The 27,753-nt window shown below is 49.0% G+C and overlaps 1 protein-coding gene and 2 long non-coding RNA genes across 5 annotated transcripts in view; 2 read left to right on the forward strand and 1 right to left on the reverse strand.

Moving 5' to 3' along the window:
* The window catches only part of Acoxl (acyl-CoA oxidase like), a 326,857-nt gene extending 322,191 nt beyond the window's left edge, over window positions 1-4,666 (reverse strand). For all 3 annotated transcript variants that reach the window (XM_071601826.1, XM_071601823.1, XM_071601825.1), the window contains exon 1: window positions 4,536-4,666. In XM_071601826.1, the coding sequence (XP_071457927.1) occupies window positions 4,536-4,660 (125 nt within the window). In that variant the 5' untranslated portion in view covers window positions 4,661-4,666. The remainder of the gene's footprint in view (window positions 1-4,535) is intronic.
* A 9,024-nt stretch (window positions 4,667-13,690) lies between these two features.
* Window positions 13,691-15,212, forward strand: LOC139701744 (uncharacterized). Its single transcript, XR_011704253.1, has 3 exons — window positions 13,691-13,773; window positions 14,527-14,617; window positions 15,146-15,212. It is a non-coding gene; the product is annotated as an uncharacterized lncRNA (long non-coding RNA).
* A 448-nt stretch (window positions 15,213-15,660) lies between these two features.
* LOC139701745 (uncharacterized) lies at window positions 15,661-27,107 on the forward strand. Its single transcript, XR_011704254.1, has 3 exons — window positions 15,661-15,796; window positions 16,897-17,011; window positions 27,072-27,107. It is a non-coding gene; the product is annotated as an uncharacterized lncRNA (long non-coding RNA).
* Window positions 27,108-27,753: the final 646 nt, after the last annotated feature.

Below are 27,753 nucleotides of genomic sequence, written 5' to 3' on the forward strand. Positions count from 1 at the left end.
GAAATATGGTGTACCAGGGACTGGCTAGGAATAATATTTATATGGTCATAATAATATAAGTCTGGGTATGATATAAGTAAAAATAGCAGTACACTGATCTTCAGAGAATAAGTTATAGTGAGAAATCTTCATTTTCTGTGACAGAAACACAGTTTATAATCAAAAAGAGACAGGCACAGGGGTTTAGCTTAATGGTTGACTATGTGCTTAGTAGTCTTGAGGCCCTGGGTTCAATTCCTGGCACCAAAAATATTTTTTAAAGTGCCCATCCAAGCACTTTAAAAATACGGAATTAAAGAACATAGGAATAATAGGAAAGAATTAAAGTGGTTACCCAAGAGGAAAGGAAATGAAATAGAGAGGGGTCTGGCAGGTGAAGGGCATTTTCATTACAAACTCAGTATAATTTGTTAGGTATGTTCACACATTACATCAATGAAGAAAGGACACATAGTAAGATCCTGTTTAATATAACAAAATAATGTCCACATGTGTATCAGAACTCAGAAGTTAAAAAGTTCCTACAAATATGCAAATAGATTAGAAGTGGTTTGGGAACCAAATATCTACCAATAGATGAACACACAAGCAAAATGAGACATGTACCCACAATGGAATAGTATTTGGCCTCAAAGAGGGAGGATTTCTGACATGCTACAATATGGATGAAACTTGAGGACATTATGGAAAGTAAAGCAAACCTTCTACAAATGGACAAGTTCTGTATGATTCCTAGAGAGGAGGGACCTAGAATAGTCAGATTCAAAGAGAAAGAAAGTAATATTATGGTTGCCAGGGGCTGGGGTAGAGGCAACAGGAAGCCCTTGTTTCATGGTACAAAGCTTCCATTTGGGAAGTCCTGGAGATGGTGGTGATGGCTGCCCAGCACTATGAATGTACTTAATGCCACTGAACTGTGCCCTTAAAAATGGTGAAGATGGTAAATTTTAAGTTATGTGTATTTTACCACCACCACCACCACAACAACAACAACAACAAAAAAAAAGGGTTGGAGGAGGGAACATTTTAGGAAACTTTCAAATTTTCCCTATTATTTGACTCTTCATAGTGAGAATGTGTTCATGAAGCACTTGCATGGATAAACAAGACTAAAGGAATAAGCTAAACAGGAAAAGTTGAAAGATAAGTTCAAATGCTCTTGGGAAGGAAAGAGAAGGGAATGAGGAGAAAGAAGGGGAGAGGGAGCTGCCAGGAGAAGGGGAGGGGAATCTTGAGGAAGGGCATGGAAAGATCTCAGGGAAGGGAAACATTAAAGGGGCTCTTTAAGTTGTTCCACTGAGGGATGTGTGCCACTCCCGTATATGAGCATGCCTGTACCCGAGCATGCCCATACCCGAGCATGCCCACTCACCAGCCTTATGAGAACTTCTGTTCAACAAAAAAAGTAAAAAATGTTTCAAAAAGCCAATCTTGTGATGTTGGTTTTCACATTCCCTACAAATCCTGATGGGAGCATTGTATCAGGCCATTTTCTGTTACTATAATGAAATAACTGAAGCTGGGAACTTTGTAAAAGAAAAGAGATTTGGCTCATAGTTCTGGAACTCAAGGCCTGGCATGGGCTTCTGCTCAGGTCTGGAGAAGATCTCATGGTGGATGGCGTCACAATGGGAGAAGAGATCCCATGGAAAGAAGGAAATCAGAGAATGGGGAGGGGCCAGTCTTGTGACCTCCCACTAGGTCCCCAAAGAGCTTTTAGTTGGTGTGTTATATCTATTATATCTATCCCACTGGAAATCATAACAAAGTTTTTCAAGTATTCTTCAAGACCCCACCACCTCTCAGCTAGGGACTGAACTTCCAATACATGAGTCCATGGGGACAGAAACCACATCCAAACCATAGCAAGCCCTTAAGTCATCCTCCTGTTGTTGGGGCAAATAGTACACTCTCACTGTATGCATTATAGGGTAGGATGGCCCTCAGCAAGCTGGGACAGTCCCAGAGTCTGGGGGACACGCTAACAGAAAAAAGTGAGGGTAAGCTAATCTTTGAGAAAGGGGAGAAGAATCCCGAGAGGGGGGCCTGGGCTGTGACCACAGAGTTTCTGGGAGCAACCTAGGAACAAACCCTTGCTGGAAGGAAGGAGGGCAGGTATGCAAAAGAAATTTCACCACCTCTTTTCTTTGGGAAGGAAACTGTTTCCTGGGCTCTCATGTCCTGAGAGTGGCTGACCCTGTTCAAGATTTCCACTATATACACACCGCCACACCACACCCCAACACCCTCATAACTTCAAAGGCCCATTGGGGTGTGGGGGGACTAACCGCAGAAGGCCTTCCCTGGTCTGGGGAGTGGTCCAGTTTATTTCTGGCCTTCTGTGGGCATTTACATTAGCAAGATGTTAATACATCCAGAGGTAAGATCACTATCTTCTAATCTGGAGAGGAACCTGAGGTACAATGTGAACTTTCAAACTTTCATGACAAAGTTTTTTTGATATCAAATAGATATCAGAATCTTTAACCATTTGGGGAAAAAAGAATATGAAATGTCTATGCTATTACTACAACTCTGAAATCATGAAGTAAGTAAACAAGAAATAGAAAGAATGGCAAAGTGTTTGTTAAGGTAACAAGATGACTTTTTCCTTTTTTTTTTTCCCCCCTTATCATATGCAGCCAGTGTGTCTCCTCAACAGTTCCTCGTCTACGCTCATGATGACCTACCAGGACAGATACTCTCCTCATTCTGAGGTGCAGGGGAATGGAACCCTCTGTCTCCTGCAGGCTAGGCAAGTGCTCTACCACAGAGCCACACCCAGCAGCCATGAGCCCAGTGAGGGGGAAGTCCCCCAGTGGCCAGTGGTGGTCACACAGGCTCAGCAACCAGGCTCTGCATGCTAGGCTGGCTGCCTTTCTCTGGGTCCCTGCACTGAGGTGGTATTAGGTCACTAGGAAGTGCCTTCTACTTGGCCAAAATCAGTATCTTGGATCTTTGAATTCTGTCCCATATTTTAAACTGCAGTTATTTAACTTGAAAGGGCAAAGAGGCAGTAGCCCAGGAACACATTAAGGAGTGTAGAAGCAGATAGGCAGAGAGGGCTTTCACACCCTTCAAATTTAGTCCCCAAAGAGCTCTGAAATCATTACAATTTTTTTTCAAATATTTAAATCATTTGTAAGTAACAATAGGTCCATTAAGTGTGTCTGAAAATAACTATTTTCCAAAGCAAAACAAAAGTAAGATATATTTCCCTTTAATGTCTGTCTTAACAGAAGGCAGTTGGGGTCTCAGTCTCTGCTCCTGTGTTTAATTTGCTGGAAAACTATACATCATGTAGTCTCTGGAAGCTGCCACTGTACAATAGTTTAAGAATGAAACTGAAAAAAGCCAGTAACAGTTGTAAAAATAAGTTTGAATTTGGTGAACCTTCTTAAAGGGTCTTGTGTACCCCGTGGAAACTAGCAACGCACTTTGAGAACCATGACTTTAAAAACTATGTGTGGGGAGACCCTCAAGGACATACCCATCCTACACCTCCCACTTTCAACTCCCTGAAACTCCCACCTCCCTTCTGGGTGACCCTCATGCAGGAACACATATTCCTCTCCAGGGACACGTTGACTTGTACTCAAGCCATCTCCTTCCCTCTCAGCCCAGCACTTTCTTAAGAGAGAACCTGTACATGCGCTAACTGGCGGTGAGCCACTCAGCCAACACAGCGACATGTCCAGTTTGGGTCTGTTAGAGCTGCGCAGTAACGTGGATTTCACATATTCCTACACGCGTGGAATATAATTCGCTCCATTTCGACCCATACTTTCACTCTTCACCCTCATAGTGACATTTGTTATGCTAAAACTCTGAAATGGCTCTAGCTGGTCTTTTCAGACCCCTGAAAGGAGCCAGCCCCCTTGCCCCAAAGGGCACAGGAGAAAATACAGCCCACAGGAGGCAGTGCCGAGTTCTGGTCTGGACTTGCCAGTAACTGAGCCATTTTCTCCACCCAAAATGAATTGCACCAAACTTCCTGCCCACCTCTCAGGGCTCTGGTGGCATCAAATGACATTGTGGAACCTAACCCCTCGCCCCTTATAACCAGAGTACACGTGCTGCTGTCCAGCTGCCCACTCTGCACACAGTACTCCGGGGGGCACTGGGAGTCCTCAGCCCTTGACCCGAGGCACGCCCTGGCAGGGCCAGTCCAGTCCATCCCTGTGGCCCACACCATCTCCTTTTCTTACCCCTTGTGCTCACCAGGGGTAGGACACGGCGGGGTGGGGACTCTGAGAAGCAGGTTTAGAATCCTTTAGGCCAGTCCTTCCCTCCACTCAGCGGAGCGCCAGTCACTGTGGCGCGCGGCGCCCACCTTTCGCCCCCACTCTTCCCTGACACGTGGGGGAGGGAAGCCCCTCATCTGCAGAGGTGACGATCAGGTCTGTCTCTCCTCACAGGCACACTTCACGCCGCCCTCGCGCGGAACTTGCCACTGGGACGCCCTGGGGACTGAGGGGACGCCCTGGGGACTGAGGGGACACCGCGCTGACAGGGGCTGCGATCACGGGCAGTACCTGTGCCGGAAGAGCGGGCAGCCGCCCAGGAGCCTGCGCAGCTCGTTCTTGAGGCTCCAGAACTCGCCGTCCAGGTAGCGGTGCAGAGTGGAGTCCCCGAGTCCCAGGTCCTGTGCCGGCTCCATCCCGCTGGCTTCTGGCTCCGTGCGTCCTAGGAGCTCCCCGGGGTGGGAACTGGAGGGCACGCCCTCTGCGCCTCACCTCACCAGGCCCCTCTCCGCTGCTCACCAGTCCTCTCCCTGCTCACCCGCTCACCCGACTACTCCCTCCCTCCCCAGCATCGCCCTGCACTGAGCCCCTCCTTGGGTGCAGAACAAAGAACTTTCCTAGGTGCTCTCTATCTCCTTGTGCTGGGCTGGTCAGTTGTCCCTCCAGGTTTGTAGGTCACAAGAAACAATATGTGAGTCTTAGGAGGGGTGCTGGTCTGGGGTCTGGGCGCTGGAGTCTTGTAGACTTAGAGCTAAGCCCCAATGAACGGCTCCCAAGATCCAAGAGCCCCTGGTCATGGCTCTGGGCCCAGCTCAGCTGCACTGTGGCTCCAATCCCTGCCACCACCAGCCGGGTATTATGTTTCCATGATTAGGAGGGGACCCAAGCCTACAGGACTACCATCCAGGAGCTGGGAGCTGCAACTGGAACGCTCACCTCCTCTCCCAGAAACCTCCCTTTCTGTCCTTGTCATGGCCAGTGACAAATAAGTTCTAACTTAAGTGGAAAACGTTCCTTCCTATCTTCTAACTCTCATATGCTTTATTGACTCTCCATTTAAATACACAGGAAACATTAGCTGTTCCCCTTCTTCTAAACACTAGTTTACTGACCAGATGACCATTGTGGGTGTGGCCAGCTGTCCTTAGGTTAGGGGATGCCATCTGTATGAGTTTGTTTTGGCTGCTGTAACAAATTACCACAAACCAATTTCCTTCAGACAACACAAGTATATTCTCTCGAAGTTCTGGAGGCCAGAAGTTCAAAATGGGTCTTCCAAGGCTATTCAAATCAAGGTGTTAGCAGGGCTGGTCACCGGCTGGGAGCTTCACAGGGAAATCAGTTTCCATGTCTTCTCCAGCTTCCAGAGGCTGTCTGCATTCTTGGCTCCAGGACACTTCTTGTCTTTAATATGCATCACTTCAACCTCTGCCTGCATGGTCCATCTTCTTTTGACTCTGATCTTCCTGCCTCCCTTTGATAAGGACCCATTTACATTGGTCCCACCCAGGTAATCCAAGATAGCCTTCCTGTCTCAACGTCCTTAATAGCAGCAACATCACTTTTGCCATATAAACCAACACATTCCCAGGTTCCAAAACACTGGCTTTGAACCTGGGATGGAAGGAGCTTCATATTATATTTGACATTTAACAAAATTGTCACCACTCATGGCTAAAGAGCTCATGGCTCCAGGAGACACTGAAAGCACAAGGTGAATATTGCCATTGGCTGTGTCTGACAAGGCATTATAAGCTTAGAAGAGACATCGTCAGTTTGCAAGCAGGAATGGAAAGTTCAGGGATTTTCAGGATTGGAAGAGGCAACTGTTTCCTAACTACTAGCAACAAAGATTAAACCTCAGAAGCATATTTGTGGCAATAAAGACCAATTAAAACTCAAGACCCTGGGGCTGGGGTTGTGGGTTCAAGGATAGAGCTGCCTAGCATGTGTGAGGCCCTGGGTTGGATCCTCAACACCATATAAAGAGAAGTAAATAAAGGTATTGTGTCCATCTACAACTAAAAAATATTAAAACAAAACAAAACAAAACAAAACCTCAAGACTCTCAAACTCTACACACTTGCCCCTGTGGTAAGAATAGAATCAAATGTCTGACATCAACCCTTGTTGATGGACTTCAGGGATGCCCAGCAAGCCACCTCTTCACTCCCAGGCCCTGTCTATCTGAGCAACCCCCATCTGAAGGATCACAGGCTGCTACATCAAAGTACAAGAGAATGGGTCAGATCCCCCACTAGCTGATAAAGGGCACCCCGAAGCAACAAGCTTATTCTGGCCTATCCAGAAGATATTAGAAGAATCAGTGTGCCCTAAGACTACCACCTGTCCTGTGAATGTTTTATAATAATAATAGCAAGGAAAAGTGGTCAAATAAATGATCCAGTAGAAATCCCCGGGTTGCCTTGGCTTATCTAGTTCCCATGGCCACTGGGTTAGTTTTGTAGGGTTGCCCTACAAATGAGCACAAACCAGTTGCGGTAAACGACAGAAATCTATTTTCTCATGGACATGGAGGCCAGAAGTCTGAAAAGAAAGTGTCAGCAGTGCTTTGATTCCAGGGAAGAACCTTCTCACCTCTGCCCAGATTCTGGTGGCTCCTGGCAATCTTGGCCATTCCTTGGCGTTAGCTCATCTCTCTGATCTCTCTCTCCGTCTTCACAGGCCCTCGTCCCTGTGGTCTGTGTGTCTTTAAGTCTCCTTCTTCTAAGATGCACACCAGTCCACCTCAACTTAATCACATCTGCAAAACCGTATTTCCAAATTTTTAGGCCACATTCTGAAATTCCACATGGACGTTAACTTTTTTCGGTAACACTATTCAACCTAGTATACCCACCTCAAGTTAATCACTGACCAACAAGGGAAGAAAAAAAACCATTATTGGCTTAGAACTTGGGTTTGTTTCTGCATCAACCATGCATCAGAGTAGCCTGCGATTTTTTTTTTTTTAAATGCTCAGTAAGTGGCAAAACCCACATACCCCAACCAATAAATCTAATTTCTAGAGATAGGTCCTAGACATCTGAATTTTTTAAAAGTTCTTCTTCATCCCCAGTGATTCTATTGGGTAGCCAGGGCTGAGACATTGGTTCAGACTCTGGTTCTCAACCCTGCTTCATAGTGGAGTCCTACAGTGTTAGAACAATTGGTGAAATTTAAACAAGATGGATTACATAATATCACTGAGCCAGCGTTGGTTTCTGATTTTGATCATTTTACTATGGGTCTTGAAATGAATGTTATTGTTTTTAGGAGTAACTTGAAGTGTTAAGGGGGTAACAGGGTAAATTTCTCTAAAGGAGTCAGAAGAAAAGTGAGGGGGGGATGCACATGTGTACACAAGTGTATATGGAGAGAGAGGAAAAATCAAATATGGCTTCTCTAAACTAACATATTAGCCAGAACTTTCTCAGTTATAAAGCAATTTGAATTCTCTTCAGCAAGATGGAAATATATTGGCTCATAAAACTCCAGAAAAACTTGGACATCATACTTGGGGAAGGTCAGAAGGTCACACTGAGACCAGGAGCCTCAACTCTATCAGTCTCACTCTCCGTCTCTGGATCTCTCTCCCTCTCTTGTCCCCCCTCCCCTAAATCAGGCTGGTCTCTGGGGAGACCTAAGTCCCCAGCAGATAGATACTAGAGGCTCACAGTTTCCCAGCCCCACATTCCTCAGCTTTCGCCATCAGAAATACTTTCGTTTCTTCCTCATCTCCAATTGTGATAATTTGACTTTGATTGACTCAGTGTGGGTCGGGTATTGCACTGACCAGCCAGCTGCTGGAGGAGAGGAGTGTCCCAAGCAACTATGAGAGGACATGGCTACCCTGCTGTGGCTGGTGAGTCTGGTGGGAAGTGTTGCCCACTCCACCACCCGCCCAGCTGCTCTACACAGCAATATCCAAAAAAGCATTCTGCTAATAATTCTCCTTCTAGGCGGTCAGTAGCATATGAGCGGTCAAAGGACAACAAGTAGATGTGCCTGCTTCCCTTGGCCAGGCTCCGAGATCCCTCCATGAAAAATGCTGGGGAAGACCTGGGGAGAAAGGTGGAAGTAAGAACCCGGGAACAAAGGAAGTCAGTGGGCTTGTGCTGAGGATGGACTCATCCACAGAGGCTGATATCTGGATGATATCCATAGGGGCTGCCTGACAGTACAAGCCCGAGGCCATAATGCTGCCTTGGGCTTTGCTCTTTGGTGCTCCTGGGCCCTGAGGCAAGGCAGGGCCCTCAGCTGGGGATTTACAGAGGAGTCTTCATTTAGCAGCTAAGTGGGTCTTGACGTGGATCTGGTGGGCAGGTTTCTTTTAAGCTGCACCCATAGATGAACGACCAGGAGTGCTGACTGACTTGCCCAAGGACACACAGCTCTTGGTGGCCTCCCAAACACCCTATCCAGGGCTCACACAACTCAAAGTCATGCCCTATGTCACACTGCTCTAACCTAAGGGGCCTCAGTGAACTTTCTGGATGCTGCTCTTATGGAGGCCTAGGGCACAAACACTACACACTACCTTTAGGACTCAAGGTTCTGTGGTCAGAAGTAGCCTGTTCCCAGGGGCACTTCAGTATGATTTGTAGAGGTCATGGAGCCATAAAATGTTAAGAGTTGGGGGCTGGGGTTGTGGCTCAGCAGTACAGCACTCGCCTAGCATATGAGAGTGCTAGGTTTGATTGTCAGCACCACATAAAAATAAATAAATAAAGATATTGTGTCCAACTACAACTAAAAAAATGTTAAGAGTTCCAACCCCTGGGGCTTGTCCAACTAGTCCTTCTTTTCAGATGAGAGTGTGGCATCTTATGGGTCATCTGGCCACTGCACTGAGGTTTGAAGAGAGAAAAATGTGGATATCGTAGTGTCTGCCTAATTCCCAATACTGCCCAGCTAGAGTACCTCTGGAGTTCTAGTAAAGGTATTTTACTACTCAGATTTACCTGGCCCCTGCCTATGCAGAGCTTAGCCCCTGACCAAGCCCTTCCATCCTTCTTCTCTAGGAACCTTGAGGGGCTTTTCCTATAGATCATGATCACCCCTGCTCCTCCCCACCCCACATGCAGCCCTGGGCTGGGATAGAAGGTACTGTGTGGGGAAAGGAACCAGGAAACACAGCTTTCCTTCATGTCATCACAAGGGACAACATTTGCAATGGGAAAACTGGTCTTCCCCAGTGTTTTTATGTAAGTAAGCCTTTTACTTACTGTTCTCACTTATGCCAAGTGCTAGACAGGAATCCCGGGAGAGGGAAGGGACAGATTCCTGAAACAGCCACCATGCTGTCCGCAGGAATGAGCTCACCTCCAAACAGCCATGGCTTCATTATGAGATCACAAATCCTACAAAATTTGAAATCCTACAAAATTTGCCTTTCTCTGGATACAATCATTTTCAAGGGATGCAGTTCACCCCCACTCGTGGGCATATCAGGTCCACTGCCAACTCTGTGGGTGTTTCAATTGCACTCTCAGTGACAGTGGTGACTGTGTGCACATGAGCTGTCTGTCCAGCTCAGATCCCAGGATCTAGGGTCTTTGGTTCCACGCAGCCTATAGGTTGCCTCCTCCTCCAGGTCTCTGCAGGCCAGTGGCACGAAGGCCCTGGGCCTGGTGGTTTCTTTAGGTGAGTGCAATACGTGTCCACAGTGTCCTGGGTCATGATGGACTATAAATAGAAGCAATGCCTGGATACTCCTGGGATCTCAGTGGGCTCAGCCTGTGTGCTGAGAATTGTTGTGACCTCCTAATTAATGGTCCCCCAGAATCCCAGAGAAAAGGGCAAGTCCAGAGCCAGTGGAACCTCAGTGTCTCTGAGAGAACTTTTGGGGTGGGGGGCTGGGATACATTGATGTGATGACTCTGATGCAGAGTCACGTGCTTCGAATCCAGGTAGAGGTGCTCAGGAGCAGCCTGGGCTGGCACGTGGGTTCCCCACCTCCACACCCGTGGAACATCTCGGGGCTCTGAGAAGCACAGCAGCCTGACCACGTGAGGGCATCTGCTGTCTCTGCATACAGTGAGCTGGGTTTTCTTCACGTCTCTCAACAATTCCACATAACACCAGCTCTGAACCCAGAGTCCTGGGCACTTAGTTGAGGCTCCATCAGCTCCCAACTCTCTCTACCTGACAGAGCCCTCCTGGCTCCCTCTGCACTCATAACATTGAAGATGAAAACCTGGAGGGTGGGACTTCCTGTCATCCAGAAGTTCCCAAACACATTCCACTGTGTCATTTGTTCCTGGTTGGAGTGGGCCACAAGCACCCTGGCATCCATGTGTGGGAACCATGGTAGTATAATCAGGAAACAGGAAGGAGAGGGGTTGGACTGATCAGTACAGATGGCAGGGCCTAGTACAGAGTGGAATGGAGAGTTCTCACCCGGGGTGATTGTTGTGATGTGCACAAATGCTCTGCTGGTGCTGGGCTGCCCGCATGGTTTCCGGGGTCTTGAAAGGCTACAGATGCCCACAGAGTGTTCTCGGATGCACATAGTGGGAGGCCCATTGCCCACTACGTACCTGTGGAAGAAGTAGGAGACCCCCTTAGTGTGGAGGTGCCATCTAGAAGGCAGTCTCACTTCTCTGAAAAACTTGATTGGAAAAAAAGGGTATGGACCTGTGCCCAAAGGGCCATACATGCTCCTGGAAGTTGGTGGTGGAAATAGTTCTCCATCCATTAATCACTCCCTCACTCACTAATGTCCTTGTGTCCTTGAGAAAGGCTCTCCCTTTCCTGGTTTTCCTGAATAGAAATCCTCTTGCATCTTGAGTGAATAGGGTTATGCATTGTGCAGAGGGTGTTGGTCCACTGAGCATCTTAGAGACTGTCCTTTATGGAGCCTTTATGCGGAATGAGGCCAGGGTCCTAACTGTGGTTAGTGTGAGGACACCGTGGGTTCAGCAGAGGGAAAGAAGGACAAGGGAAACTCAGAAGTCCCTTCATGGCCCCTGGAGTTAGAGGACTTACCCCTTTGCACCTGGGATCAGGAGACCTCATTTCCTTGAGGACACGCACACTCAGGGGTAGGTCTTGAGTGTGGGGTCCTTACTGGGGTCCAGGGCTGTTGTTAGCCACCAGGAATGACAGTGCTCTCCATGCTCAGTGGAGCCATTTTTTCCAGGAAAGAGAGCCCATGGTCACGCCTTGTCCAAAGCATCCCACGCCAGGGGCTCCCATCCCTAGCACTCCTGTCCTGAAAGGAAGCCCCTCAGAGGCAAGGTGGGTCCAACCACCTCCCATGTGTTCACTCATCACCGTGTTCCAGCAGTCACCCCAGTTAACAGTCCTGATGGGACTGGATGTGGCTCAGAATGTCACCCTCATGAGCTCTACCCTGCTCCAGCTGCAGTTCTGCAGTGGGAGAAACACAAAACCTCAAAACACATGCACATGAATGAAAAGAGCAAGAGCCAGAGCCCAAACAGGCCAGGTGTGGCAAGGACAGCTGGAGTGCCTAGGTTGGGACTCAGAATTATGTCAGTGGGGTGGCATTGCTGCTGGCACCAGCATGATAACAGAGAGCCAGCCCTGCTCATTTTGGGGAGCAGTGTGTTGAGGAAGGCAGCAAAAATTGAGAGGCAGGATTGAGTTTGGCCTTAGGAGGAGGTTGGGTAAAAGGCCAGTGTGGGTTGGAGGGCCTGGGCAGATAGAGAGAGGCCAGGGCACACCCCAAAGCCTGGAGACTGCACTTGATGTCCAGGGTTGTGAGACACCACCTCCCCTCTTACTCACAACTGAGAGCAAGAGGCATTGATCAGTTCAGTTTGTGTGCGGCTGCATCCAAGGTGGCTCGGCTAGGCACCTCTGTCTCCTTGACTCAGGAGGCTGGGAGTCCAGGCTCCACTGAGGCTCGGCTGGGAGGATCAGAGTCTGAGTTCATGCCTGTGTTCCTGGTAGGATCCATGTTGGCTGAGCCTCAGTGTTTTTGTAATGAGAGGATGGGTGACTGTCATGTCTTTATCACAGGACACACTTGCTAAATGGATTTGTTTGATCTGAGGAGGAAAGAGAGAGAGGGAAGTGGTGCTGGAGACAGGGATGCAGACAGGGTTCATGGACTTGGCATAACTCAGTCTTGGAGATGATATCCCATCACCTATACCCACTTCAATTCCCATGAATCCAGAGGCTGAGCCCCCTTGAGGTGAGGGGTGAACTGGTTCTGGGCAGCAGGATGTTGTGGTACCTCGGAGTCTCTGTGAGACCCCAACACTCGATGCACTTGGGCCCTTTGGAATTCTTAGGAGAAGCCTTGGGAAGTTGTAGGGCAGAGGGGAGCAGCCTCTGCATCTCAGTCACCTCCAACTTGCCATGGTGCAGAGTGGGAACTGCAGCCAGGATGGGACGGACATTGGCCACATCCCTATGTGGGACAGAGGCCTGATTGAGTTGGGGTGCATTCTTTGTCTCTCCCCTTCTTGTGATTGTCCCATCTCTACGTTTGTGCTTTAGCCACCTGTGAGTCCCATCTCTGGTTTCAGAGAGAATAGAGGGTGTTATGGGCCAATAGACACAATAACCCCTAGAGATTAGATGCTACCCTGCTTTCCAGAAAAGACTGGGCACACCATGAGTTGCACAATGATGAGACCAGGGTCCAAAAGCTGCTGAGAGGGAAGGACTGGTTGTGAATGCATTTTTGAAGGCTCCAAGCTGGAACTCTAGTGGCACCAAGCAGGCCAGACGCTGGTGGGGATATTTGGGTAGTTGTTGGTGAACACATGCGCACCATATATGGGTAGGCATGGAGGAGAAATCAGCAGCCCATAGGGCTTTTGAAAGTGGTCTTATGTGAAAAGAGGCTCAGGTATGGGCACAGGAAATGACATCATCGCCTTGACAATGGATCAAACAGAACATGGAACCCTGGTATCCAGGCACCCATTTCACTGACCAAGCCATCCGAACTCATTTGGTTGGAGACACTGGAGTGAGAAGGATGTTCTCCTGTGGTTGCAAACAATGCCGAGCCTCAGGCTCCCAGGAATCTCAGGGGGGCCCACTAGCCCTTTTGTGGATACACTGGGTGAGGCTTCATCTTAGACGCCAGAGCCTCTGGCGATTGTCGCAGAGGAGCTCAAGAGTAACAGTGAGTAGCACAGGGCAGGGGAGCCCAGCAGGCCCTCTAGTCTGATCCCTGATGAATGGCCCAGGACTCCTATTCTGACTGCATGTGTGTGTGTGTGTGTGTGTGTGTGTGTGTGTTTGTACTGATGGGAACTGTCCCATTGTGCTTTGACTCTAGTGTATTGGCACAAGGCATTTTTCTGTTTGTCACCATTTCCATTTTGAACCCACCATTCTTGGTCCCAACCCAGGGTGAAAATGATCAGAACACGGAGGAGCCCTTCAGGGTACAGAGCCTTGAATCTTACAGGCAGGACCAGCTTAGGAATGAGCTCCTGCCTGACCTTTGTGGGAGGAACCTACATTTCCGCAGCAACATGGGGTTAATCTCCTGGGATTTCATCCCCACCCAGCAGGTGCTGGATCTCTTGTTCCCAAGGTAAGCACCAGACCACGAAGCCCAAGTGTGTAGCCCCCTCATGCCTGGGTCTTGGGGCTGCCATGTACCTCTCAGGGACCCAAAGGTTTGTGATACCTAGTGAGATAGAGGACCACGCTCATAGTGGAATGTCAGCCCCGAGTGGGACGAGTCCTGGAGGTGCCTGCCACAGCCTTGCAAGGGGAGTGAACTTCCCCTCTCAGGCAGAGAAACCATCCTGACTCCAGCTGATCCACAGAGGTCCATGGAGCAGTCCCCACACACTGGGCACCACAGCTCAAAGGTATGCGCTGAGCTCATTCCCAGGTGGACTCAGTGAGGCCAGGTGGTCTTTCTGGTGTGATGTTGGCTTCGTGAAGAAAGTAGATCTGTGCCAGAGGCGTCTCAAAACTCGGGCCTTGGGCAAAGCACTTTTGGGTTAATAAAGACATGTTAGTTTCCATAGTGGGCCAGAGCTTCCTAGCTGGGACATAGCTGGACGGGGGCTTTGACATGGCAGCTCCCACAACCAGAGAGATATGTGGGAATCAGCAATTTGGGCTCATTCACTGATGAACAAGGAGAAAGCACCCACTATGTGAAGACACGTTTCCAGTCACGTTTCATAATTCAGTGAAAATTGGGGTGCAAATGACTGCCATTGTGTCCCTTTTCATGGGGGTCAGCCTGAAACCGCAGGTGCCATGAGTACATATCCTACATGTGACAGCATCCCTGACTCCAAGAGGCATAACTGCACGTTGTCCTCTTCAGTGAACATGGTGGACCCCTGGACCGACTTCTACATGGAATGGACTTGGGGTCAAGAGGGTGGGCTCCTGTTTCCAGAAGTGGAACCTGCAAGGTGATTTGACTTGGGAAGGCTGAGAAAAGACTGTTCTCCCCAATTCTGTTTCCTGCATGCGGTGTAAGCTGTGGGGCTTCAACAGTAGGAGGGGTAAGGCAGGGAGTTGTAGGTACAGTCATGGTCCTCTGGGGAAGCTCCTGGGACAATGGATCCCCCCACACTACACCTCCCAGTCCTCCCCCAGGGCCACAGAGATGTGCTCTGCACTCATGGGAAAAGAGAGGTCCGTTGCTGCTCAGGGGGACTCAGTGAGAGCTCACAGAGAATGAGGTAGCATTGCAGCCCACGCCTGGGGGGAGGTGTCACTGGAGCCTTGAGAAGAGTGGGCAGGAGGACAGACACTCCTGGAAGGTGCGTTCCAGGTTGGAGAGCACGTAGCCTGTACAGCCACTGTGACTTGTCTGAGATGGACTGTTGTGTTCAGAGCCAGGGAAGGTTCAGGAGTGTAGCGTCAGAGGTTTGCTCTGGAGGCCGTGGCGAAGGCAAGGCCAGGGTTTTGCTGACTCCCCTCCTGCCTCCCCACAGTGCCTCACCTTCCTTCCCGGGGACCTGGGTGAACTTCGACACTGAGGCTTCCCATCAGCCTCCAGGCTCTCTAAGTCTACAGCTGTTGCTGCGATCCATGTGGCTCCTTCTGGGTGGCTTGAACCTGGAGCAACAAGCACACTACCTGCTGGCCCAGACTGAAGATGGCAAATCAAGCCAGGCAGAGCCTGAGAGCCAGGTTGACTGGGGTGAGTACCTAAGGGTATATGAGGAAAGGTCCAACTGTTGTCCCACTGCGGGGAGTCTGTATGCCTGGTGTTGGGCTGGAAATGAGGATAAGCCTTTGTCCACTCAGGAAGTGACCCCAGTCTGCAAAGAGGTCCTGTGTGGGCTAAGGGCCTGAGTTCTTCCTGGCAGCAGGGGTATTGTCTGTCTGTGCTAAGGTCAGGGCAAGGCAGTCATGTTGGCATCTTTTCTCCTCTAGCTACAAGCTCAGTTCCTGTCACGGCTCCTAAGCCAACCCCAGAGCCAGAGGCTTCTCCCTGGGAAGGGGCAGAGCCGGAGTCCAGGACATCAGGGGTCTCCACTAGGAACTCCTCACGGCCCCAGTACAACAAGCGGGTGGGAGGCAGCTGCCTCATTCACGTCTACCTGGAAAACGAAAGGACAACAAAGTATAAGAGCATCCTGGTGAGTCTTCCAGCAGGGGAGCCTCCTGGGAGCCCACACTGGGGAAGACCGAGTCCACAGCAAACACCTTGGACTAGGCCTGTCTTCTTGAATTGGAGCTTCTGAAAGGTCAGGAAGGAGAGCAGAAAATGAGGAAGAGAGAGTTCGGGGTTAAGAGCTTGACCTGAGAGGCGGGGAGCAGCAGCATGCCAGGTCTGGGTGGGAGTGGGCCTGCGTGTTTTAGGGTGTGCAGGCCAGAAGTGCAGGAGCGAGTGCTGGGTTTAGTAGAGGTCAGACAAATATCGAGGGTACAGGCCGTCCTCTACTGACCTTGGTATTGAGGAGGAGTATATTGAACAGTGGAGGTTGAAGCAGAGGAGTTGGCAGTCATTTTCTTGTGTGTGGGAGGGGATATGTTGCTGGTTGAAGGGAAGGGAGCCCTTGTGGGATGATTAGGGTGGGTAGGTGTGGGTCACAGACAACTGGGGGCCTTGGAGGGGTCCATTAGTGTCCTAGTTTGCATGTATGTGAATAGAGAGTTAGAGGCTCTCTCTGCAGAATTTTCCTGGGTGTGGAGTATCCATCATGAGACTCTGGTGTCCAGCTGCAGGGGAGCCATGTTGAACCACCTCACCTGCTGGGTCCATACCTCCTGACACCCCAGCAAGCACTGACACTCTTGAGGCCAGCAGCTTCCATGCCTATCATTAAAGAGTCCTGAGTGTGTGTTGTGCCCTGGCTGTCAGGACCAAAGCACCTAGGGATTGTTCCTGATCTGCACACAAATGCAGCTGCATCCCAGACCAGAGCAGGGATATGGAAGCTCACTGGACCATACCTCCCATCTTGACGGGACTAGAGTGTGTCTGTGCAAAGCCTGTTTGGTCCTTGTTCCCTTCTCCCTGTAGGGCATAGCAGGTTCAAGCAAACTCTTGTACCAAGATTGGGCTAGAAGCACATAGGAAGACCCCACATGATCACATGAAGGCCTCAGGTAGCAGGGTAACAAGATGGTGCCCTTGTGTTGAGAGCTCAGTTGTCTCTGATTGTCCTTGAGCACTGTCCTCTGGGTAGCTACTCCCCAATTCCCTCTCTGATGATCTTTCTCCAACCCTGCTCAGGTGACCTGCCAGGACAGGGTTCCAGTCATTATCCGCAGGGCCCTAGATGCACACTTGCTCCAGCAGGAGGATCCAGAAAACTTTGAGCTTCTGCAAATTGTCTCAAACCATCAGAGTAAGTGGAACAATCAGAGGGTAGGGAGCAGTGAGTCACAGTGGGCTCAGGATAACTGGGAGCCAAAACACAGTGTGCATTGGCCCAATGCCCAGGAAGAGTATGGTGGGACTTGTGCGGGAAACAAAGTGTAATGTGTCAGGGACTAGAAGGAAATTCTCCTTCAAAGATTAGCCTGACAGCCCCCTGGGAGACATCCTGCCTGGGAGGCATCCTGCAGCTACCTATCTCCCTGGAACATCCTGCGGTTATCAGGATCATCAGACATCTTGCACCTGGCAGTTTTACCACCCACATCCAGCAATTGTTGATTAGAGAGCTTCCCCATCCCCAGCATATAAATACCCCTGTGTGAACAATAAAAGTTTGCAGCTTGATCAGAATTTTTGTCTTGCTGTCACCTTTCGTGTCTCTTGTCCCTTCATTCCTCCCCATCTAGGTTCGTGTCTCTTGTCCCTTCATTCCTCCCCATCTAGGTTCGCTGCCCACGTTGATGTGTCCTGCCGGACGGGACATTTGGCGCCCAACGTGGGGCTCGAGCCTTTGACTGAGTCCTCCGGGAAGACTTGGCCAAGCGGGAGCGCGAGATCGCCTCGGCAGACACGACCGAGAGACAGATCCAGGAGGAGAGTGAGGACGATGCAAGGTGAGTGACCCACCATGGGACAAGCAGTTTCGTCACATGAGTTGTTTTTGTCAGGCCTCAAGGAGGCCCTCAAGACACGGGGGGCGTGTGTTAAGAAAAAGGACTTAAGATTATTCTTTTCATACATAGGAGAATTGTGTCCGTGGTTTCCCCTTGAAGGGACCATTGATGGTAAAAGATGGCTTAGAGTAGGAGACTGTTTAAAAGATTATTATGAATCCTTTGGCCCAGAAAAGGTGCCTGTTCCCACCTTTTCTTACTGGAACTTAATTAATGAAATTCTTAAAAGTTCACCCTTTGATAATGGTACCTTAAAACTTGTCAGGATTGGGGAAGAGGCTATGCAAAAGACCTCTCGTCCCCCCCTCAACATGCCCTTCAGTTAGTATAGACACAGACCCTTCTCAGTCTCCCCAGGACCCTGGGAACCTTCCTGGTCCCGCTCAAAACCCCACCCTAATAAATAAGGCTCCAATGGTTACCAACCACCTTTATCCAGTTTTAAATCCTGGAGACACATTGACCCCTGGGGAGGAGGCTACCTTGGAGAAGGAAGCAGCCCCCTACCACTCAGAAGACCCGCCACCTCTCAGGACCCTGCCACAGTCTATAGGACTCACACATCCACCTCCCTCCTATATCCCTCCTGCCTTTTGTGCTCCAGCCCTTCAGGGGCCAACTGCCCCCTCAGATATCTTTTCTCCACTTCCCCTGCCTGACCTGGCTCCCTTGCGAGAGTCTCTCCAACATAGATGGGAACAGATCCAACTTTTAAAAGAATTAAGATCCCTTGACTCTGAGCTCCGCTCATTAGCCTTAGGCAAGGAGTCAACCCGAGCTGGCCCAAGGCGATCTAATACAAAGGCTAAGCCGAGCCATCGGCCAGTTCTCGCCTTCCCAGTCACCCGCAGTCAGACAGATAAGCCCGCCCAGGCTGAAGACTCAGAGGAGGATCTAGAGGAGGAAGTGGCAGAAAGGGATCAAGGGGACGAAGCAGGGGAAGGGCAAGAGGAAGATCAGGGCTCAGAGGATGAGGAGTTCACCCCTAGGCAGGAAGAAACCCAGAGTGTCCACAAAAAATTAAGCCTGCGTTTTCTCGAAAAACTTAAAAAGGCTTGTGCTCACTATGGCCCCACTGCGCCTTACACATTGGCTTTACTAGAGAGCCACAGCGCACAGTGGCTTACTCCCAATGATTGGAAATTTTTAGCCCGAGCTACCCTCAGTGCCGGAGACTTCCTGTTATGGAATGCAGATTTCAAAGAGCACTGTCGGGAAACTGCTCAAAAAAATTTAACTAAGGCCTCCTCTAAATCCTGGACTTATGTTAAGCTAGTGGGCATTGCGCCTTTTGACACTAACCCTAAACAGGCGCGTTTCCCTGCTGGACTTTTGGCGCAGATTCAGACGGCTGGCTTACAGGCTTGGAGACGCCTCCCTCAAAAGGGCTCGGCTACCACTTCCCTGGCAAAAAATCGACAAGGGCCTGACGAGCCTTATAGCGACTTTGTTGCCCGGCTTAACCTAGCCGCGGAGCGCCTACTTGGACCAAGCGAAAGCGAAAGCACCTTTGTAAAATATCTTGCCTTTGAAAACGCCAACCCCGCATGTCAGGATGTTCTTCGACCACATAAGGACAAAGGGGAACTTTCTGACTTTATTAGACTCTGTGCCGGGGTGGGTACAGCCCATGCTATGGGTCTTGCCATAGGTGCTGCCTTTACCAAGGCCTTTCGCAATCCTGGCTCACGTACTTGCTTTACTTGTAAACAACCTGGCCATTTTGCACGAGAGTGTCCGACAGGCAAACAAAGCCTAGGGATAGCGTCTCCTCAAACTGGGGCTAAACTGCCCCCAGCCACCCTTTGCCCTAGATGTGGTAAAGGTCGTCACTGGGCTAATGAGTGTAGATCTAAGACAAATGCCCTTGGACAGCCTATTTCTTCCTGCTTCTCGGGAAACTCCCTGCGGGGCCAGCCCCTGGCCCCGACCTCCCCCAGGACAAACCCAGGGGCAATAAGGTTTGTTCCCTCCCAAACTCCCAACCTACCTCAAAATCCTTCTCCACAATTGCCTCCCTCCAACGAGCCACCCCAGGCAGCGCAGGACTGGGCCTCTGTGCCACCACCAATACAATATTAGACTCCATGCAAGGGCCCCAGATAATACCCACTGGAATTATGGGTCCCCCTCCATCTCATACGTGTGCCCTTATTCTTGGAAGAGCCTCTACTACCTTACAAGGTGTTCAGGTCTTCCCTGGCATTATTGATAATGATTTCACTGGAGAAATAAAAATACTGGCCACAGCTATTAATGGAGTTGCGGCCATCCCAGCAGAAACAAGACTTGCACAATTAATACTCTTTCCCTTAGATTCAGGAGGCACTTCCACTGCCCAAACCCTACCGTGGGGAACTGCCTCCTTGGGCTCCTCTGATGTGTATTGGGTTCAGCCCATTTCTCACAATAGACCCACCCTTACCTTACTTATTGAAGGAAAGGACTTCCAAGGAATCCTAGATACTGGGGCTGATGCCACAATTATCTCTCAAAAATACTGGCCATCAGGTTGGCCCCTCACCCCATCCTTGACTGACCTTAAAGGGATAGGACAGTCAAAAAATCCTCTGGTCAGCTCTAGGGCTCTTAGCTGGACTGACAAAGAGGGTAATAAGGGAACTGTCACTCCTTTCGTTGTTCCTGACCTCCCTGTTAACCTATGGGGCCGAGATATTTTGAGTCAAATGAAAGTTATTCTTGTCAGTCCCAATTCCATGGTGACTCATCAAATGCTTCGTATGAATTTTGTCCCTGGTACAGGCCTTGGGAGACTGAGACAAGGACTGGTTGAGCCCATACAACCCATACAAAAAACAAATACGTATGGACTTGGGTATTCGGATTTTTAGTGTCGGTCCCTGACCCTCCTGTACCCCATGCAGATAAGATTATTTGGGAGACTCAGACTCCTGTGTGGGTGGATCAGTGGCCCCTTACCCAAGAAAAATTGGAGGCTGCCTCCATGTTAGTGCAGGAACAGCTGGCAGCCGGCCACGTAGAGCCCTCAACCTCACCATGGAATACTCCTATTTTTGTTATCAAGAAAAAATCAGGCAAGTGGTGCCTTTTACAAGATTTGCGCGCCATTAATAAAGTTATGCGCCCGATGGGAGCACTACAGCCAGGCATTCCCACACCAGTGGCTATTCCCAAAAACTATTGTAAAATGGTTATTGACTTAAAAGATTGCTTTTTTACCATTCCTTTACATCCTGAGGATAGACCCTATTTTGCCTTTAGTCTCCCTCGCATTAATTTTCAGGGCCCTATGCAGAGATTTCAATGGAAGGTTCTTCCCCAAGGTATGGCCAACAGCCCTAGTCTTTGCCAAAAATACGTGGCTCAAGCAGTAGACCCTGTGAGAGAGCGATGGCCACAAATTTATATTTTACAATATATGGATGATTTGTTAATTGCTGCACCTAATACCCATGACCTTAATAATTGTTACTTGGACCTTTACAAAGCCCTCACAACCTTGGGACTACAGATAGCTCCTGATAAGGTTCAAACACAGGACCCTTATACCTATCTGGGCCTTAAACTTCAAGATAATCAGATCCAAATTCCTAAAATACAACTACGTGTTGGCCATCTTCACACCCTTAATGATTTTCAAAAATTACTGGGAGATATTCAATGGCTAAGACCATATTTAAAATTACCCACTTGTGTACTTTTGCCCCTTAATGATATTTTGAGAGGTGATTCCCACCCCTCCTCCCCTCGAAAGCTTACTTCCGAGGCACGACAGGCATTAAACCAAGTCACAGAAGCCATTGCCCAACAGTTTGTTACACAAATTTCTTATAACCTTCCTCTGGTTCTAGTTATTTTACACACTCCTCATACACCCACAGGAATATTTTGGCAGCGGGATCCACATTTTAAAAATAAAGGCTGCCCCTTGCTTTGGGTCCATTTACCCACCACATCCTCCAAGGTTATTACTGTTTATCCTGCTCAGGTAGCTTCTATTATTATCAAAGGTCACTTGCTTTCTCGACAACATTTTGGCAAAGACCCTGATAATATTTTAATTCCATATACTAAGGACCAAACCCAATTTTTACTACAGACAGGGGATGAATGGGGTATTGCCCTATCAGGCTTTTTGGGAACAATTGATAACCCCCTCCCCAATGACCCCCTTTTACATTTTGCCCAATTACATCCATTTATTTTTCCCAAAATTACTCAAAAGGCTCCCATTCCTCAAGCCCTTACTGTCTTTACAGACGGTTCCAGTAATGGCCGAGCAGTCTTTGTTGTCAATAACCAGCCTACCACCTTTGATACTGTCTATCAGTCAGCACAGCTTGTGGAATTGTTTGCCATAACACGTTTTTATAACATTTTTTGATAAGCCTATTAATATTTATACAGACAGTGCCTACATTGCTCACTCTGTGCCCCTGCTGGAGATTTCACCCGCCATTAAGGCTTCTTCCAGTGCGGCCTTTCTGTTTCACCAGCTTCAGCAGCTAATTCAGGCCAGACAACACCCATTTTTCTTAGGACACATCAGGGCACACTCTGATCTTCCCGGCCCTCTAGCACAAGGTAATGCCCAAGCTGATGCAGCAACTCATTCCATCTTTCCAATTTTTGTTGGCTCTGTTCAAAAGGCCACGGAGTTACACAATCTTCACCATTTAAATTCCCAGAGCCTTAGATTACTTTGTAAAATTACCAGGCAACAGGCACGAGAAATAGTAAAAGCATGTCCTGCTTGCGCTGTTTCCCTCCCCATTCAACACTTGGGAGTTAACCCCCGAGGATTACTGCCCAATCAGGTTTGGCAAATGGATGTTACTCATTTTCCTGAATTTGGAAAAACCAAATATATACACGTTTCTATAGATACCTTCAGTGGCTTTATTTTTGCATCACCACATTCTGGAGAGGCTACCAAAGATGTCCTTTCTCATCTTGTTTCAGCCTTTTCTGTAATGGGTAAACCAATACATATTAAAACAGATAATGGTCCTGCATATACCAGTGCCAAGTTTAAACAGTTTTGTGCTACCTTACAAATTTGTCATACTACGGGAATTCCATACAACCCTCAGGGCCAAGGCATTGTGGAACGTGCCCACCTTACCTTAAAGACTTGGCTAACCCGCCTTAAGGCTTCTGCCCTTGTATTTACCACTCCCAGGGATCGCCTTAACCATGCATTATTTGCCCTTAATTTTCTTACCCTAGACAGTGAAGGCCATTCGGCCGCAGACAGACACTGGCATCCCTCGTCCAATTCTGTTCGCCCACCTGTAATGTGGCGCGATCCCCTTACAAATAAATGGAAAGGCCCAGATCCTGTCCTCATCTGGGGACGAGGCTCAGCTTGTGTTTTGGACCAAGAGCAAGCAGCCCCAAGATGGTTACCAGAACGCCTGGTTAAACAGGTTAATGACTTACCTCAACCCAGGGACGGAGGCCCTCCCCCTGAGGACAAATTTTCCTCTTTTGCAGATGCACCAACGATCTGTGTGAGGATCCTGCTTAAGGCACTTCTGCTGAACAGGTTTGTATACGGAGGCCTTAGCCCTCCACCTTCCAACATCAGGGAGTACCTTTTTGGCCCCCCCTGCGAATGCAGGGGAGGATCTTGGACTCAGGCTCCCACTAGTTGGACCCAGACTGCTGACTGCTTGACTAAGGTGGCTTACCTCCGTGCTGAGGTTGACCATCAACTCGGAGGATTTCATCAGCCTGAATGGGTATGTGTTAACAAGCCAAAGATTATTCCCCCCAGTACAAGTAAAGCTCTCCAAAATTGTTCTGCAACTTGTATGCATACCCAGGCGATGCATGTCTCTTGTTATGCGTCAGCCTCAATTTGTGTTAACAAGCAGGGAGAACAATTTTTTGAAGCCATCCTAACTAAAACTCATGCAGCAGAGGGGACCACTATTCATTATACCCCCCTCCTCTTTGACCGGGGAGGAGAAGGCATATATACCAAGTTACAGTCAGCTGGGTGCCAAGGCACTGTTGGTAAACCCTCCTGCTGGCCCATTAAGGCCCCTACAGGGGTCTCTGATGGTGGAGGACCCACTGATGCTGTCAAGCATCTTCAGATAATCAAACTTTTGAAACCCCAAATCCCTGAGCTCACATATCATCCCTTAATGCTGCCTAAATCCCAGCTCCCAGATTTAGATACCAATACATTAGATATTTTGGAAACTACCTTCTCCTTGCTTAATAATTCCAACCCCACCCTTGCTGGTGATTGCTGGCTCTGCATGACAACAGGGGCAATCATGCCTATGGCAGTTGCTATTAATTCTATCATAGACAGTGATAATACATGCCAACCTGGATTTCCTTTTAAAGTACAGCCTATAGGCACTTTTACATCATGTCTTTTAGGCACGATGCAGAATAATACCTATGATATTGATGTTGGAGTTACTTCCTTTGGAAATTGCTCAACAGTAAAAAATTACTCCTCACCCACCCCATCTCTTTGTCCCCCCAATGGCACAGTTTTTATGTGTGGAGGAAACTCAGCCTTCCTCAGGCTTCCAGCGAATTGGACCGGTGGCTGTGTTCTTGCCTTATTACTCCCTGATATAACTATTGTCCCAGGAGATGAACCTCTACCCATTCCGAGCCTAGACACCTTAGTCAAAAGACACAGGCGGGCAATACAGGCCTTACCACTCCTTGCCAGCCTTGGAATAACAGCTGCTATGGGCACAGGTACAGCTGGCTTAGGCACGGCTATACACTCTTACCGTCGCCTATCTCAACAACTTATAGATGATGTACAAACTCTATCAGGAACTATTAAAGATTTACAGGACCAAATAGACTCCCTGGCAGAAGTGGTCCTTCAAAACAGACGAGGCTTAGATTTGCTGACAGCTAACCAGGGAGGTATATGCTTGGCCTTAGGGGAAAGATGCTGCTTTTATGCCAATAAATCAGGCATAGTACGCACTAAAATTAAGCAGCTTCAAGAAGATCTAGAAAAGAGACGAAGGGAACTATTTGAAAATCCCCTCTGGACTGGGCTTAATGGATTTTTACCCTACCTTCTTCCCTTATTAGGCCCTTTGTTGGGTTTGCTTTTAATGGTGTCCATAGGACCCTGCATTATAAACAGGCTGGTACAATTTATTAAAGAACAGATTAATATTTTGGCCTCTAAGCCCATACAGGTTCACTATCATCGTCTGGAGATGGGAGACCGCGCTGCCAACATTTAAAAGGATGTTCTACCCTTCTCTCAGGCTTATTTCTTAAGTTTACATCCCCACAGATCTCTCTTTCTTATATAAAAGTATAAGTAACAGCTCTGACCAATCATCTTCTGCCCTTGCCATAAGGGTTCGCTCCTCCATGGGCCCCTCCGCTTGGGGGAGGACTCACCCATGGAGTGAGGAGTTAGGCCATAATGACGGAGGGTGCAGGAAGGACTGCAGGAGGATGGATCCGCGGATCCCAAAACCCAAGACCTCTGAGTGACACGCTCTGGTGCATGGCGGTTGGCATGCTTCCCCCTCAAAGCCGTCTCCTCCAAAAACATGCCAAGGCCACCACGAAATCTCCTAGTGAAGACGCTCGCTCAGATCAGGAGATATTCTAAGGCCTCCTAGAGGAACAGAGCCTCTATCACCCCCTAAAAACATGGCCAGTAAAGTATGGTCAAATATTTTATATAAGAAAGGGGGAGATGTCAGGGACTAGAAGGAAATTCTCCTTCAAAGATTAGCCTGACAGCCCCCTGGGAGACATCCTGCCTGGGAGGCATCCTGCAGCTACCTATCTCCCTGGAACATCCTGCGGTTATCAGGATCATCAGACATCTTGCACCTGGCAGTTTTACCACCCACATCCAGCAATTGTTGATTAGAGAGCTTCCCCATCCCCAGCATATAAATACCCCTGTGTGAACAATAAAAGTTTGCATCTTGATCAGAATTTTTGTCTTGCTGTCACCTTTCGTGTCTCTTGTCCCTTCATTCCATCCCAACTAGGTTCGCTGCCCACGTTGATGTGTCCTGCCGGACGGGACAGTAATGATGGGGCATAAATCTGCAGGTTCTTCATGTTCCCCAGGGTCTGTGGACCTGCCTACCATGTGTTCTTTCCTTGGTCTGAGGAGGCATTGCAAAGCTATTATCCATGAGGGGCCAAGAAGAGAGGCTCCTTTGTCTTGTGTCAAAGAAGACAGACAACCACAGGGTGCCTACTTTGGCAGCCTTTCCTGACTGAGATGAGTACATGAGAAAAGCAGTTCAATGAAGAATCATTTCTGGCTTCCAATCTTTCTATTCATTGCAAACTGAGTCCACTTAGGACCAGAGGCCATTTCTAGAGAGAAGTGTGTGGTAGAATAGAACCCTTCACAGCTTGTAAACTCTTCTTGGAAAGAGAGAGAGAGAGAGAGAGAGAGAGAGAGAGAGAGAGAGAGAGAGAGAGAGAGAGAGAGAGAGAAAGAAGAAGAAGAAGGAGGAGGAGGAGGAGGAGGAGGAGGGGGAGGGGGAGGAGGAGGAGGAGGAGGAGGAGGAGGAGGAGGATTAAGAGGAGGAAGAGGAGGAGGAGAAGGAGAAGAAGAAGAAGATGGCGGAGGAGGAGGAAGAGGAAGAAGAGGAAGAGGAGGAGGAGAAGGAGGAATAGAAAAATGAAATGAAAATGAGTTGAAGGAGGAGACAATGAACAAGAAGGTCAAGATGACTATAAGAAGAAGCACGAGGAGAAAATGAAGAAGGACAAGAACAAGAAGGAGAAACACAAGCCAAACAACTAATATCACAATAAATCGATTAAAAATGTGAATGAGAATTGTACTGATGAGGAGGAAATGCAGAAGTGGGGAACTCAAGAGAAACATATTTCTCTGTATGGCACAGCCCTGCTGTGGACATCCTCCACCCACGCCCAACACACCTCCAATCCATACCCCTCAAATTAGCATAGCCCTGTATGAGTGGATGAATCCACTGGCAAGGTGGAGGCACCCACCTTCAAGTGCTTTTCCCCAAACCCACCTGTGATCATTGCTGCAGTGGGGAGAAAACCTTCAACACATGAGTCTTTGGGGGCCAATCCAGATGCAAAGTCTAGCTGTTTCTCTTTGGCAGGTTAACGTAAACTGAGAGGTTCTGGGGTGCAAGGGGCTATTTCCTTGAAAGGTGTTCCTGTAGTGGACCTCCTGTGCACAGAGGGTCCTCAGGGAGGAATCAGTGGGGAGTCTTTGGTGGAACAGTAGCTGGATTTGCGGGCTCTCAGGTCTGTGTGTGAGACCTGAGCTGGCAGAGGCTCTCAGTTGTGGGGGATGTTGGGTAGTGTCTTCCTTGAGTGTCACCTACCACGCCTCTGCCGCTGCCTCTCCAGAGCTGAGGATCCCTGCTGATGGGAACGTATATTATATTACGCCCTGGATGGCAGAGTGGATTATAACTTTCTTCTTCGGGAAACAGCTGCCAGCAAGTGGTTCAAGGTCAAGCCAAAGGAGGTAAACAGCCACCTTCTTCAGTCTTTACTCCTGGTGCCACTCCACATCCTCCAAGGTGACAAGAACCTCAGGTTCTGGATGGATGTTGTAGAATGCCCATAGAGCCAACTGCCAGGCTGGGTGGGGTGCAGGTGCTGGGCTTTGCTGATGTTGTCATCCCCCACAGTTCTTGGAGCCTTCTATGGCAGTGGCATCCAGGATCCCAGCAGCTGTGAGCAGCAGCTCTGCAGTGGCTGCAGGACCATTGCCCCAGGCCACCCAAAGCAATGAGTGCTGCATGAGAAAAGTCACCAGTAGCAGCTCCTCACTGCTTCACTCCAGATAGCAGGTGGAAGACAGCCGCTTGGTTCACGTCCTCCTAGAGGGACAGAGCCGGAGGGAGACAAAGCGCTTCCTGGTAAGCCCGACGGCAGGGCTGCCTCCTGGGTGTCCACACAGTGGAAGGCAGGAGACACAGCCAACCCTGGGGCAGTCAGGACCAAAATTTTCAGTGTATCTCCCTCTTGCACCCACAAAGGCAGCCTGCATCCCAGAGCACACTTGGCACGCAGGTCCCTGGCC

This window comes from Marmota flaviventris, chromosome 14 (genome assembly GCF_047511675.1).
Source record: "Marmota flaviventris isolate mMarFla1 chromosome 14, mMarFla1.hap1, whole genome shotgun sequence".
NCBI classification, from domain to species: Eukaryota; Metazoa; Chordata; class Mammalia; order Rodentia; family Sciuridae; genus Marmota; species Marmota flaviventris.